Source organism: Rhipicephalus microplus, chromosome 1, assembly GCF_043290135.1.
Source record: "Rhipicephalus microplus isolate Deutch F79 chromosome 1, USDA_Rmic, whole genome shotgun sequence".
Lineage (NCBI taxonomy): Eukaryota > Metazoa > Arthropoda > Arachnida > Ixodida > Ixodidae > Rhipicephalus > Rhipicephalus microplus.
In genome coordinates, this window is record NC_134700.1 from 81920239 (window position 1) to 81935268 (window position 15030).

General features: G+C 44.0%; 1 protein-coding gene across 1 annotated transcript in view; it reads right to left on the minus strand.

Moving 5' to 3' along the window:
- Positions 1-4752: 4752 nt before the first annotated feature.
- LOC119178628 (juvenile hormone acid O-methyltransferase) overlaps positions 4753-15030 on the minus strand; it is a 66414-nt gene continuing 56136 nt past the window's right edge. Inside the window, exons 4-6 of the mRNA XM_075882847.1 lie at positions 12337-12667; positions 11478-11634; positions 4753-5044 (exon numbers count right to left, since the gene is read on the minus strand). Of these exons, the coding sequence (XP_075738962.1) occupies positions 4881-5044; positions 11478-11634; positions 12337-12667 (652 nt within the window). The 3' untranslated portion in view covers positions 4753-4880. The remainder of the gene's footprint in view (positions 5045-11477; positions 11635-12336; positions 12668-15030) is intronic.

A 15030-nucleotide genomic window follows, 5' to 3' on the forward strand; every position in this document is an offset into this window, starting at 1 on the left:
AAAACAGACTACTTCGCGTTCTGCTGCATGTGCAGAAGCTTCACCTCTGTAGCTTTCTCTTCAGTGCAAAGAAAAGTTGTCGCCGAGTATCCTCTCGCTAACGATAACGCTGAACCTTTATCAGAAAAAGGTGTGCTCAACTATTATGTTCTAAATACTACTACAATTCTTCTGCCTGAAGTACAAAGTGAGACTGCTTGAAAAACACTCTACGCATTGTAAATGTACAAGTAACAACGTCTACAGAACAGAGATGCCCATCACCCCCCCCCCCTTCTTGTCCATCACCAGCGGTAAGTGGTAGATATGAATACCTTGCCATTTGAAAGTTGAAGAGTGTGCTTTTGCGTGGTAATGTGGTTAACGCATTGAATACACGACTTAGAGCCGTGACTTTCGAGTCCACGCGCTGGAGTCTTTTTCAGGTTTTTTTCCTTGTTTCTTGCGTTTTTATATATATACATACGTATACATATACATAAGTATACATATACATAGAGTGACGGTGACGGCCACGTTGATGTGGACGTCAACGCCGGTGGCAAAATTCAGCCGAGAGTGCCCATATAACGGCTATCGCAAGAAAACCGAGGGGCACTGAAACTTAGCGTCTTATGCCATGCCTGCGTATGGGCCCAGTATTGCGCTGCATAGTGGGGCACTGGAAGGCAATTTCACTGGGAAGCGTTTGGTACTCCAACTAAAAAGGCTCTAAAGCGTTGAAGCAAAGGTGCCTATCTCTCATAGATAAATATAAAAAAATACAAGTCATATAGACTGCATTAACCAAATAAAAGCAAAATCACATGTGTCAGCAGCCAAATTATGGATTTTGGTGAAGACTTGCCGATTCCCAGAACCTCTCTGCATCCCAGAGAGCACAAAGAAGTACTTCGATGGTTTATACAGTGACACACACTTGAATACCTTTGGATTGCGCATGGCAGCACCACAGGACATAATTCGTTACATTTGTAACTTTTCGATAGTTGTTTTCTCAACTGGATCAACAAAACGAAAGGTTATTTGACATTTCAGTGCGGTGCCGCCAGATTCAATGACGTCGACGGGCAAACACCGATGTTGATAGGCGTACCATGTCGATAAAGTTGGGATGGCTGATACGCCTCTTAGAGAAGCGTAGTCCAGTCGGCCCAACGGTCAAAGAAAGGCGCCACTGCCTTGTTCGTCGATCGGTGCTTTATAGCACTCGGCACACGACAGAGCAGTGAGCGTGGACACCAGTCACTAGATCTCCAGATGCCAAAGGCGAAGTGGTCGCAAACAATATTGGTACACGAATTCCATAGAAAAACAAAAACCACAACAAAATCGCACCATTTATACGAAATAATTGATGATGCAGCCGCTTGCCCGCAACTGATAGGGAGAACCCATGAGTCCTTTGTACAAGCGCTATACCAAAACTAATGAAGACGTGACACATTATGATGATGACATGTGATTTTCATTGGCGCAAAAGCCATACTTTTTCAAAGAGCGCCATGAAAAATGACATGAGAATAGCAATCATCTGTGGCTAATAGTAGTATGTAAAAATGTGAATTAAGCTTCTGCTGCGTGACTCTATAGGGGCCTATGATTTCGAGCGCAAAGGCGGGTAAAACAATAAGCATTTAAATCATGAAGGCGGCACAAAATGCATGCAGCATGAACGAATCACAGTGGTCTTTGTATTAGGAATATGATGAGATATATGGCTTGAGGACGAATATCTCATCAATAGCCCTTGCGCCCAAGGGCGGCGAGACAGGTTTAATCTACCAACGCGCCAGCAACCTTTACTCAGTGAGGTCCTGCTACGGGTTGCCTGAAAATAGGGCGTGAAAACTATTTACATCTTTTAAAAATGCGAACAATCATAGGTAACTAAAAAGCAGTTTCCTACCTGTGAACATCGCTGGGTGCAAGGAGATTTGACGGCGGAATGAAAACGAAACATGGTTTCCTCTAATGGTATCCACTTTCTTGTCTTGTAATGAAACTTGAAGCGTAGGAAATGGTTCATCGCACTTATCACGCAAAGGTAGACTGCCACAAAACAAGAGGTGCAAGTGTGTACTTTGTGTACTGTGCGTATGTTCTTAATATTGGCGGCCACTTCGAGAGATGTAGCTTGATGAGATGGAGTTTTTTTGTGTGTTTGCAATCCCGGAAACACTGGCAATAATCTCTGAACTTTTCTTTAAGGGAATAATTTAGTTCAAGTGCAGGGACTTGTGTCAATGGGAAATAAGCTGTGGCGTTTTCTGGGTGGAGGCAGCTTGCTGATTCGCCAACACATTTCCTCGAATCTCGCGGTGCTCTGGCACCCAGCAAACTGTTACATACTGTTTGTGTGCGTAGATTGTGCATGAAATTGAGTAGTTAGAGACAACTTTAGGCTCAATGTGTCTTTGAAGGTCTTATAGTTGTAACCACACTAACAAAATCAGCGTATACCGCAGCTTTCGTCCGTTTTAATTCTTTGGTATGTTTGATGGTCGATAATTTTGCGTATGCCTCTACCCTGAAGATCTTTGTACTGGGGTGCACAACACCTACATCTCAAAAACACGGACCAACCACAGCATACGACAGAGAGGTGTGTGATTTGGAGGCATTGGTAAAGAAATCAGGAAAAGCGTATTCGGGCTACCATTAAACATGTACAGATATTTGCAGTATGTGCCTGATTAGCAACTTCCACAGAACATAGATTGCTTTGTATGAGCTGCCACTAGCATGGTGGGATAGTTGCAGGAGGGGTGGGGGCAAGGTATGTCACATGGCGTTCGCGAAGAGGCACACCCATCTCCTGAGCTAGACGCATCACAAGCAGATAGTAGGGCTGTCTCAGTGAAGGATGGTTGTCAAAAAAGGCTGAACCACACAGATGAATAATTGCAGAGTGTGCAGGGATTTCCATGCCTCCGTACGCTTTCCAAAAATACACCAAAGCCGTGTAGGGCCTCTGCAGGTGAAGCAATCACGTTTCTTTAGCTAAGAGGATTTATACGTGGCCGGAGCGAAAAGCGCCCGCAGAAAGGCGAATACATAGGTAGGCGCGCCTAGCATCCAGGAGCCAACCTCCTCCGAAGCTGCTCCTTTTTTGTGCTTGATGCTCATCGCAAAACTCCCAGTATGCTCTAGTGATTTTTGTTGGTTGGGATTCAAGATTTTGAAGTGGGGCTATTCGTGTTCTTCTTGCTTTAATGGTCGAATAAAAGCACTGCTTGTTATAAGGCATTTGAAGGTTTAGGGGCGAAACTCTTAAGCCTCGAGTTGTTTCCTTCTCCGTATGTAATATGTAGCCACCTCTAAGTTGTGAGCTGCTCAGTACGTGGCGTTGTGTGTATATGTTCTTCGTAACAATATAACCTGATGGTGTTGGAGGTTTCATGGCATATCCACGGAGTGAACGGTGATGAGAAGGGCGACGCGTCCGGTTGTCTACCCATGTGTCCAACCGCACGTGCGTCCATTCGTTTGTCCGTCCGTTCATCCGCCCTTGTTTTCGTCTGTCCATGTGCCCGTCCGTCTGTTTGCCTGTGCGTTCTTCCATCAGCCCGTCCATCTGGGCGTGCGTGCGTCCGTGCTTTCATCCATCCGTCTGTGTGTCCGTGCTTCTGTCCTACCATGCTTGTGCTCATACATGCATTGGTCCATCCGTGCTTCCATCTGTCCGTTCATCCATGTGTCCATCTTTGCGTCCATCAGTCCGTCCGTGCTTCCGTCCGTGCGTTTGTGCCTGTATACATTCAATCGTCTGGACGTATGGACGCATGGGCACATGGCCAGAAGCACGGACGCACAAACGGACGCATAGAAGGACGCATGTATAAACGAACGAGCAAAAGCAAATAATTATGAACGTACGGAAGCACAGACAGACGAACAGAGGGGCCAGGCACTTCACCCAACTCACCATTAATCACTCCGTAAATATGGAATGATTTTTTGTTCTACATACAAGTCGACCTCCTAGCGTAAGCAAGCGTATATTAGCTCCACTTAATGTCACTAGTTAAATAGTAATTTGGTCTTCTATGTCACAGCCTGGAAGTTTTGGAGTGCACCGAACAATAAAGCTCTCTGCAACGAAATAAAAAACTTCAGCGGTTTCCTTGTTGCCCAAGTTCACAAGTTGTAACGTATCGCAAGGATCGGGCATATGAATGGAATAACGAGTGGATACTTGAAAAAGCCCCTTGTCGAGCCCCTTGCAAACCAGTGTACACAGTTGAAGAGTAATGCGAAAAGGTGCGTTCGAACTTTGTAGTTGCATAATTATGCCCTAGTATAGGGCATCAAGACGACAACGTCTTGCGCCACTAAAGCTGTCTACGGTATAGAAAGGACTGTTTTACAGTTCTTGAGAGCCACGTACCCGCCTGTAGCTTTAAAAGCAAAAATACTTCCCTAGTACCTATTCAAATTTCGCGGACGTATGAAATGACACATGCAGATTCAGTAGAACTTCGCGGAATGATGAATATGCATAACGACGCCGCTCAAGTAGGCAATTCCCTATCGCACGACGCGCAAAGAGTGTATCATTCATGATACACTCTTCACGCATCTCAGACATGACATTACCCAACCAAAATCTCACCTTGTTCTCATCTTTCTTTTTTTGTTGGTTGGTTGGTTCCTCAACATCATTGGCCTGTTATCTTGAAATGTATGGCCAAATACACTAAAAATATGTAGCAGCCACGCTATTTTCCGCAATAATGTCAAAGCGAATGCTTCAGCTATTTCTGGTGTTCTGGGGCACCGTATTTATTGACATTTAAGTGAAAGCGACCTGAATTCTTACGCCACCACCAATATTTTAGCTGTCTCATTGAAATAATTCTCCTCAATTATAATTAACATTAAGGCTTTGATGCATGCACAACAAAGCTGGCAAACGGCAGGGGATTGTTCTTCTGGTATGCATTACGCCACGCAGGCACATGCTTTCTTGCGTCTTCTTCGAATTGCACCTTCTCCTCTTCTGGTAGTATGGGCCACACCGGATTCGCCATCAGGAACATTTCTGTTAGGGTAAAAAAAGCGGGTCCTCAGAAACAGACATTGAATACTTGCGTTCTCACCAAATTTTTCATTTTCGTACAAATTAGTCACCACCTCACGTGAGTGAACACGAAGCATAGCGGCCTATATCTCTAGACAAATGGGTTTGTTTCTTTGTTTATTTTCCCTTCAACCTATGGCATGTACCCACTCTGAAGATCGGCCAAGAAAACAAAGTTGAAAATACAAAGAAACTGATTTTCCTTCATTTATATTAAGGCGAAAATAGAACAATGCCCCTAAGTGTGCTATACAATAGCGCCATAAAGAACATCATCGCTTGATTTAGCCTAATTTATCTAATGTCAACTCCTCATGAAATTATAAAGCTGCTACTGATGGCGTACTAATAGGAAAAGATGTTTCCTTAATTGGACCGTTTTTAGATCCAGAATCTATGGATTTCATTTACACTCTGGGCACACCGGAAGGGACCTTCAGGCAAATGGAAGTGGTGGTTTGACTAAAATGTCGCCATAGCCCAAAAATAATAGTCAATCAATAAGGAAGGGGGTAATGGTTAAAGGTTTGTTAGAATAAGTATGACGGCAAAGCATAGGTTCACGCCGAGGGCCACGTAAATGTCGGGTAGGTAATAGGATTAAATTTAGGATGTAGGTATGTGAACTAATTGAACTAATTTTTGTGAACCACGCAGTGTTTTCTTGTGAACAGCTAGGATCGTTGCACCATCTGACGTAGCACATCACAACTTCTTTCTGCGGGCCTATTGTGATCGGCTTTGGCAGCGGAACGGCTCGCAGTCTGAGATGAGAGCGCAGGTCATGCACAAAGAAGCATACCTCAACACGTCGAGTGCGCCTAAACGAATGAAAGGAGTTCAGTGAACGAGCAAGGAGATCTGAAATGGGCCAATAAAAATTGGGGGATTCTTAAGCTTCGCCTTTAAGAGTTGAATGCGATACCAAAAGCCAGCCCCTAGTGCACCCTTGAACCGCTAAGTTTATACTTATTAATATGTTTTGTTACACACACACACACACACACACACAAACACACACACACACACACACACAGTAGATTGTACCAGCACGAGCACTAGAATGGTACATACAGGTTTTTGATCTAAGGCATGAGTCGCATGGCCTCCAACATAGACACTGCACGCTCGCCATCTAGGAGGCTATAAAGAGTCTCTTAATATTTCACAAATGGCAACACATTATCTAGTGTTTGCTATTTTCTTTCCCAACGCCTCTGAAAAGGTATGTTATGTTTTCCACTAGATGGACTTTGTTGAATACTTTCAGAGCTGTTTAAAAGTTCCTGTGTATATTTAGCGTCAATGGCTGTACTATCCCAGCCTATTTTCACGTAGTTCGAGGCTTCCCGACTGCGCCTACGAATCACTGAAATAGCTCGTTTTTGTCGCGACATCTGTCGAACAAAATGCGCTAAAGGGGACCTGAAACTATTTTTCAAGTAACCATGAAATTATATACTGGAAGAGCTTATTGCGTCAGGAATTCAACGCCACAAAAAATTATAAGAATCCGTGCAGTGTCAGTAGAGTTACAGAGGTTTGTCGTATGTGGCTATTGCATTCTATGTTCTCTTGCCCAACAAAAGCGCTGGAGGCTAAGCAGGGAGGGGTGGCAGGGGCAAAAAAAAAACTATGTCAGCCACGCCTCGTGACCATGAGCCCTTTTTCTTTTTTTCTTCAAATCCACGGCTTTTTTAGTGTAATCGCGCACGCACGCCTGGACAAGTAGCGGCCTCTCGCGTCGATCTTTCTAACGAGATTTTTCGCTCACGGATAATTTTTCTCTCACAACCAACGGTGCTGACGCCGACGGCGGCATTTCAGCGACACGAGCTCTTTAACGCCGTTGTGTTGATAAACAGCCACATTTCACTCTAACTTTTCCTCCCTACCTCACCAACATCTACCTGTGTTGTGGGTCATTAATTTGTATTGTCAAGTACACTCAAGTTTTCAACAGCTAAACCGTCTAAATGGCTCAGCGGGCCTAAACTAAAAGAATTCAGCAAGTCTTAGAAAGGAGTACAACAGCCTTATCAGTACCAGTGTGGAGTCATGTAATGCGCCAAAGGAAGATAGAGAAAGAAATATATACAAAGAAATTCAAAATGAAATTCGTACTGGAACACATGAAAGAGAAAGAAAAGTGAGAAAGAAATATTACTAGAAACTACTAAAGGGAATTGACCCATGAAAAATAGAGAGACAGGGAAAGACATAGAAAGGAGTAGAAAAAACGTGAAGCAAAACGGGAAGAGAAAGGAGAAAGAGAGAGAAACCATAGAAAGGAACGACAGAAAGAGGAATAACTGGGAGAGCTCAAGAAGGAAATAGAAATGGAAATATAACAGCAAACATAAGGAACAGAGGTAAAGACAAAAAAGAGAAGCAATTAAAACAGGACAATGAAGAGAATTGAGATACGCCATCCAGCTGTGTTCCTCCTGCCTGCTTCGCACCGCCAGTGTGAACGTGCGAGGATTTTTTCAAACGCAGAGCATTTATTTAATGTGCGATGGCGCGTTGCGACATCGGTGGCGGCGCCGTCCACACCATCACTGCGCATGGTTGCGTCTCGCGCCTGCCCAGAAACATAAATGGAACATACCCAGAAACATACCCAGAAACATAAATGACTGACGAAAATTTTTTATTGGGGTCCTGAATGATTCCACCCTCGTTTTATCGGGGCAGGATCGCGGGTCGCTTCCACGTAAGGGTGGGGAGGCCCACCCGCCCCCTCGAATCGTGGGCCCTGTGGACAGCCTTTAGTTGTTGCCCCGCCGCGGTGGTCCAGTGGCTAAGGTACTCGGCTGCTGACTCATAGGTCGCAGGATCGGATCCCGGCTGCGGCGGCTGCATTTCCGATAGAGGTGAAAAAGTTTTAGGCCCGTTTGCTCAGATTTGAGTGCACGTTAAAGAACCCCAGGTGGTCGAAACTTCCGGAGCCCTCCACTACGGCGTCTCTCATAATCATATGGTGGTTTTGGGACGTTAAACCCCACAAATCCATCAATGAATCAATCAAGCCTTGAGTTGTTGTATGAGAACTGGACTCGTGTACATTAACTGAAAGAATTTTTCGAAAAAGTTTTCATTTTTTTTGTTGCAAAGAGGGGCACATACAGTTTTCTAAAATTAACTGGAGGGCACTCTCGCGCCACGTTCGTTCAGTGATCATGGGAAGTATGGGTATGGCATGAATTTGCCAAGTTTTCGAGCTTTCTAGTGACGAATCTCACTTATGGCTTTCTTTGTTGCTGTGTTGTGGTGTGGCTTTGAATAAAAAAAAATCCATGAAGATCGTGAGTGGATTTGAATTTCTCATCCTAAAAGATGAAGGTGGACAAGCGTAACTGCCGAACGTCGGCCTACTGTTGTTTAGTGAAAAAGCAGCGTCAGGCCACGCGCAGCTATAAGGAACGTAAAGTACGAAGACTAGGCAAATTTATGTACTACCCAAGATTCTCATGCTCGCTGTAGCGCCGGGCGTTGCAGCTCCCATAGACACTCAAGCTAGAGTTTCTTCTAGTGTATATTCAGGGAACTCTATGCTCAAGAACACACCCACAAAACTGTCACTCCCCTTCCCCTCTCTGACCTCGCAGAGCCGAAGCAAGCAGCATCTGGTTGGGAAAAAAATGCCACCACCTCCTCGAAGAGATTGGTGAGGAAATGCGAATGCATTCCTTGCGCAGAGAGAGGCTACCGTTGCTGTCAGACATTCGCCTTCACGTACTTTGACCATCGCCTTGAGAAGCACCCAATCAGCGAAAGACCAAAAGTAAGGAGAAGAGCACACGGTAGAGTGGGGCGCCAGCGTTCTCGACTCGGTGTTGGCGTTTCAGAGCAGCCTCTCGAGCTTACATTTCCGGATGTTCTTGAGAGGCGCCCAGCCAGCGAACGGTCGAGAGTGAGGCGCGAGCAGACGAGAGAGTGGAGCATAGAAATGAGAGAGAGACTGAAGAGGGCATTGAATAAAAGTAGCGACGAAGCACTGCAGCTACCCTTTCCTACACTCTATTGCACCACATTCTCCGGTTGCTTGGGGCGAGGTTGCTTGGGGTGCGCCCGCAGTTGTTGCTAAGACAGAGGGAATGAGAGTGGAGAGATAACACCTGCCGGCACGTGGACGCCGCCGCGGAAAGCGCCGGATGCCTGACATAGCCCGACTAAGAAATGCATTCGCCTTTAAAACAACCGCTCGCACTACACAATCGTTCACTGGCCACTTCGTATATGCAGCCATTGGGTCACAAGTTCGGAGTTTAGTCAAGTGCGCCTTGGCTTTCACTTAACATTAAAGACAATACTGCTCCTTCGTCCAATAAAAAAGGATAATAAAGATGGAATCACAATGAAACATTCCCAAACCGCATAAAATTACGCAATAATCACGCAATACCCCTACCACTCTTCGACGCAGTTACTCGAGATCCCTCATTGGTAATAGCGGGTGGCTATTTTTCTTTTCCTCTCTTCCCATAACACACGAACTTTGAACAATCAAAATATGGGTCAGTTGGTAATATTTCATTTTTCATCAGCTTACACCGCAAAAAAGGACGAGAACGCAGAACAAGAATGTGGCGACATGAGCGATGCGTGTGGTGACATCCTTGGCGTCCTCATACTTTCTCGGGGTGCAAGCTGGCCAATTGTGCACAAAATTTCATGCGAGAGTTTTCTCCTGTTCGGTAAAAACAGTGAATGCATGCCTATTCAATTAAACATTTTATAGAAACACAGGCGTGCGTCCTTTCGATAGGGCCTCTTGGTGTAATCTTGAACTATGATGCACGATAGAAGAAGCACCGGCCCCCTTTCCTCTCATCTCATCTTGTGCGGTTAGATTTAGACCGTAGACGAGGGGTGGCGGTTATTTCCATGGAATTGCTAGGTAATAATAAATGAACCAGCAGCACTATATGCTTAGGTAACTTCATTGGTAGAGGTCGGTAGAGGTAACATGGAAGTGAAGTGAAATTCATGAACCACTTTAGGTTTAAGCAGTTGCGCCAATTTGTGATTTGGTACATTAGAAAAGTGCAGCGCATGCTAAGATTTGGCACGTTCTGTTACCATTTCGAATTAAAATTCACTCTATGGGCTCTGACCGAATTCGCGGTGTTCTAGTGGCTAGGACACTCGGCTGCTGACTCGCCGGTCGTGGGAATGAACCACGGTAGTGGCAGCCGCATTTTCGTTGGAGGCTAAAATGCCGAAGGCCCATGTTCTACGACTCGGCTGCGCGTTATAACCCCATGTAGTCAAAATCTCCGGAACCCTCCACTATGACACCCCTCATAATTATATCGTAGTTTTCGGACGTTTAACCAAAATTACTATATAATATTATTATCTAATTCTCACATTTAGGGGTCAAAAGTGGCAGGGCTATTCCCCATAGCGACAGCAAAAAAAATGCTCACAAGCTACTCATGATAAATGTGGGTTGCTGCTGATACTATTGCTTCTATTTTGGGTGAAACTAACATTGCCTTTAAACTGCAAACTGTGCGAATCATTAGGAAAATATTTGATACTACCTTATTACGCACTATCAGTAATCTGCACAACGTGAATGATTCCTCCGTGAGTGGTTTGAATTGGTGTGACAGGATGTGGACTATGCGTGGGATTAGTTGCAGAGCTCATTGTACTTCCTTCAATTCATTTTCGGACCGTAAACAGTACAGTATGTCCTTCACCTCCGGAGGCTAACTCTTCACAAAACAGAATTTCCCTCATAGTTTTGTTATATGTAACTACGTTTCCCATAGCACCCTCCCTGAACCGTAACCCTAACGTACAGTTAGCTGTCTGCCTTACCTTTTGGGCGGGCTTTCTAGGCTCAGAATTGACATTTTCAAATGTGAACTAGGTTATCGGTTGTCCCAGTTTTACTCTAATTCAAGCAACTATCTTCCTGTTAATTTACGCCACGCCCATAATTTGCTTGTCATCGCACTCTGCGTTGCCATTAAATTCGCAAAGTCATTTTGAGTGAATTAAGGGATGAGTTGACATAAATGATTAAGCTAATTTAGGATGCACCACAACCAGAAAACTGTAGCTTGCGATACATTTTATACACTGAAGGTACTTCAGTTCTTGAAATAAACAATAAACAGAAAACAGACCACCGGATGAATTGAGGTTTTGGCTGATTACGACGTCGCTTAACCACACAAGTTATCTTAGAAGCGCACATGAGTAGGTGGGAGGAGCAGCCAAGTCTTCCTTTTTGGTTGTACAATGGAACGCGTGCTACATAAAATCATTTGTGCGAATCAAAATACATCGAGAAATTTATGTGCACATCAATCTTACTGCATTTAACGATGCATTGAAAGCAAATGGACACCAGTTCATTACAATTGTAACTTACCAACGGCGTTTTCCGTGTCTAGAAATGAAGACTTTCGTTCCCAAATATCCAATGTGATCAGAGTCAAACCAGCTGAGGCAACGAGGTTTTCTACATACGACCGTAGCGTATTCACGTCGGTCATATCATGAGTCTTGGGCACTGCATTTAGGAAAACCTGTAAGAGGTACAAGGATTTGTAAGTAGGCGCGTTTAAACAAAAGTAAACGTACGAACGTTTCGTAATATTTTGAGGGTGACCTGATCAAAAGATGTGTTCGATGTCTTCAGCCTTCACTATAGCTGTGAACATACGATGGGTGGGTAGAAAGTATGTGGCAGACATCGCGGCATTCTCACAAGCGTGAAAACACGGCGAAAACGACCCCTTTGTGAATAAACTTGGAAGGTGTTCAAAGCACGACGCAGTGAGGGTTTCTTATGTTTTAATGTGTCTGTTTAAATATTCTAGGATATAAGTGACCTTCACAAGGATCTTGCTGCGCTAATTCCAAAGCGCTGCACTAAACGGAGTGCGCGCTAGGCTGGACGACTTAATTCACAAAAGGGATCAAATAGAACTTTGTCTTTAAGCACGATTCCTGCTTTACCAGATTGCTTCGTTTAACGTCGGCTGTATGCCCGTATTCAACTTCTCAAAAGAGCTTCGAATTCGTAGACCCGGCTAGCGTGTGCACCTTCATTTATGTCATCGTTATCGATTACACCGGTTCTTTATTTCCTAAAATTTACATTCTTCCAAATCTGGAACATACTTTATCTTAAGGGGATGCATGTATAGGGCAGTCTGTGCCGTATGAAATGCGTTTTAGAGCATTAGATTTTAGTCGTTTCGAAGTGTTTGAAAGTCGCTACTCACATCGCAATATTTTGTCCAGGGTTCGAGCTGTGCCATTTGTCGAATGAAGTGAAATGTATCACAGCGACCTAAGAACAGCAGAATGCATTCTCCACCGGGTTCCATAAGGCGGCAAATATTGGCAAATGCTCGAGCCTGGTCCTTTGCCCAGTGCAGCGTCCTTAGGCTGTACACGCGCTGAAAGGTTCCATGATCCGACAAGAAGCTCTGCACGTCAAGGCCAATGTCCAGCAGCTTGTATTCGATAAGTGGGTGGGCAGAGTGTTGCTTGGCGTACTCAATCATTTTCGGTGAATAATCCACTGCCACGATCCGCCGACATGGAGGACACCTATGAAAAAAGTTCAACATGATGTACACATTTTAGGCCAATTGTTGGCATTACTTCTTTCTGATACGTCGTTGCTGACCACAACGACTCTCCGGCATCTAGCAGTATCGAAACTGCTCAACAGTCACGGCACCTAGCTAAAGCTTCTGCTCGTGTGAATTTTTTTATGATTATAAAAGGTTTTACTAGCAGAAAACTTGTATGTAAACATATTTACCAGTTTCTCATTGACGAATTTTCTCAAGCATACTCTGCTGACTCCATTGAACTTGAAGCAGGACGACAACTTATCTAGGCCCTAGTGCGAAACCGTTTTAGTAGTCACGATGCGTAAAAGATAATTCTTGTTAACAAGTGTCTCAAGCATAATAAGCTGGCCCGATTGCAAATATACAGACACGATACTTTACGACTATCTTACCTGGTTTCCTAAAAATAATCTGCAGAGATTTAGGATTCACATTCATGCACGAAATTCTTTGACGCCAGATAGATGTCAGGATTAAAATGTAGAGCTAAAAATGATGTAAAGCTCAAGCATTATTGCACTTACCATAATTGACTCGGAAAGATCGTAAACCTTCTACATGAATTCAACTAGCAAAACTCAAGTGGCCCTAACAGTATTTGTTATGAATTTCTTAAATGTTATGAAGAATCGTGCAGCACATATCTTGGCAATGTTTATTACATTTCACTTACAAGTTCAACTGCGCGGATGCCAAATGACCTCTCCTCCTAAGTATCTACTCATTTCTCTTAATAGCACACCACGCAACGTCCTAGAAAAAAATTTAAACTCCAGGCTATATATCCTGAAGAAAATAGGCTACTAACAGCTAGGCAGCGGGACGGAGGATTGACAATATTGGCCACGCAGATAATATATTCTTGTCAACAGCAAAGAATTCGATCGCGAGTATCACAACAAGTGAGTTGCGAAAATAGAGGCGATTGCTGTCAGTAAAACCGCTTAGCTTGCTGATTTTCTGTGCCAGCATTCACAATTTGTTTATATTGATGAAGCATCATTCGATATAGTTGTGGTCTCGTCTGTTGTACCAGAAGGTTTGGTCTAATGACTCTTACTGTTTTCAATTTGTAATAATGACGTCGTCGCTAATAGGTAGTGTAGCATAAACGTTTTCGCAGACGACTGCACAATCTCTAAAGAAATATCTTACGACAAACACTTAACTTTAAACAGACATCTTAACGTGATAAACACCTGGTGCGTGCAAACAATGCCAAATGTCTATTACCACTAGCAAATCTTTCTCAATGTAGGTGTCAGAAAAAAAGAACCCATCAGAATTTTCTTACTCAATTATTGACACTCAATAAAAAGTTCATTGTCATTTGCACTGATCTTGTATTCATTCTCTCGCACGTAGGGATAGCTTGCATCGAGCAGGCCGACGCTTCGCTAAGGCAGCAAGTCATGGCAGCATCTCAGTTACTAAGGTGGTAGCCCTGTCGCATTACTCCAGGCTACGCCTGCGGTTCGTCCTATGCGCGATAAGCACGAGATGTAGATGGTGCTCTGTAAATTCAATATGGCAACTGGAATATGGTCAACTTGTTTGCTAGCATGGGAACAGATAGAATGTTTGGGCATACAAACCATGCCTCTTTCGCCAGGTAGAGCCGTGAGCTACACTAAAATGTATATGTGATAAAGATACTTTCTGCAACCATGGACGCTCACCATCTGATTATTAGCCGCGGTTTGAAAAGTTATATATTAGTTCCTCTACCGTGCACTAATGACGCTTTGCGACACATGCTACAAAAAATGCACGAACTAGAATTCACGTATGAACTGAACGGCACTTCAAGATCGTCGGTACCGAGTAGACCTGACAAATTTGACGCGGTAGTAGGCCGCTAGTCAGTAGCCCGAACGCTGCTGCAATGGACCAAATGTTTAATGTCATGGTTTGCCAACACAATACGCCATCATCAATACTTGCTTCTTCAACGCAACACAACCATTTAACATCCCGTTAGGTATCGAATGTTTCACAGCCATGCTCTAAATCCATACGGGCGCCATTCACTGCACTCGGAAGTTGCAGGTTCGATCAGCACTATCAAAGTATGAATATCGGCGTGAATACACACGTGTGCGTTTTGCACCTTCCAAATTACGAAAATTTGTCGAAGAACAACATTCAGAATGAACCGCTAGAACAGGATAAGTTTGCATAGAGGCGTTAATTGTAGCCGCAACTGCATCTTTCATCGCTCAACCATTTCGCTTCGCTGGTCGACCTCGAGTATGTTGGCAGCTTGCGATGCTCAATAATATCCACAGTGTTGGTGCAACATGAAGTGCAGAAGAAAAACTGTGCTTTTATTGG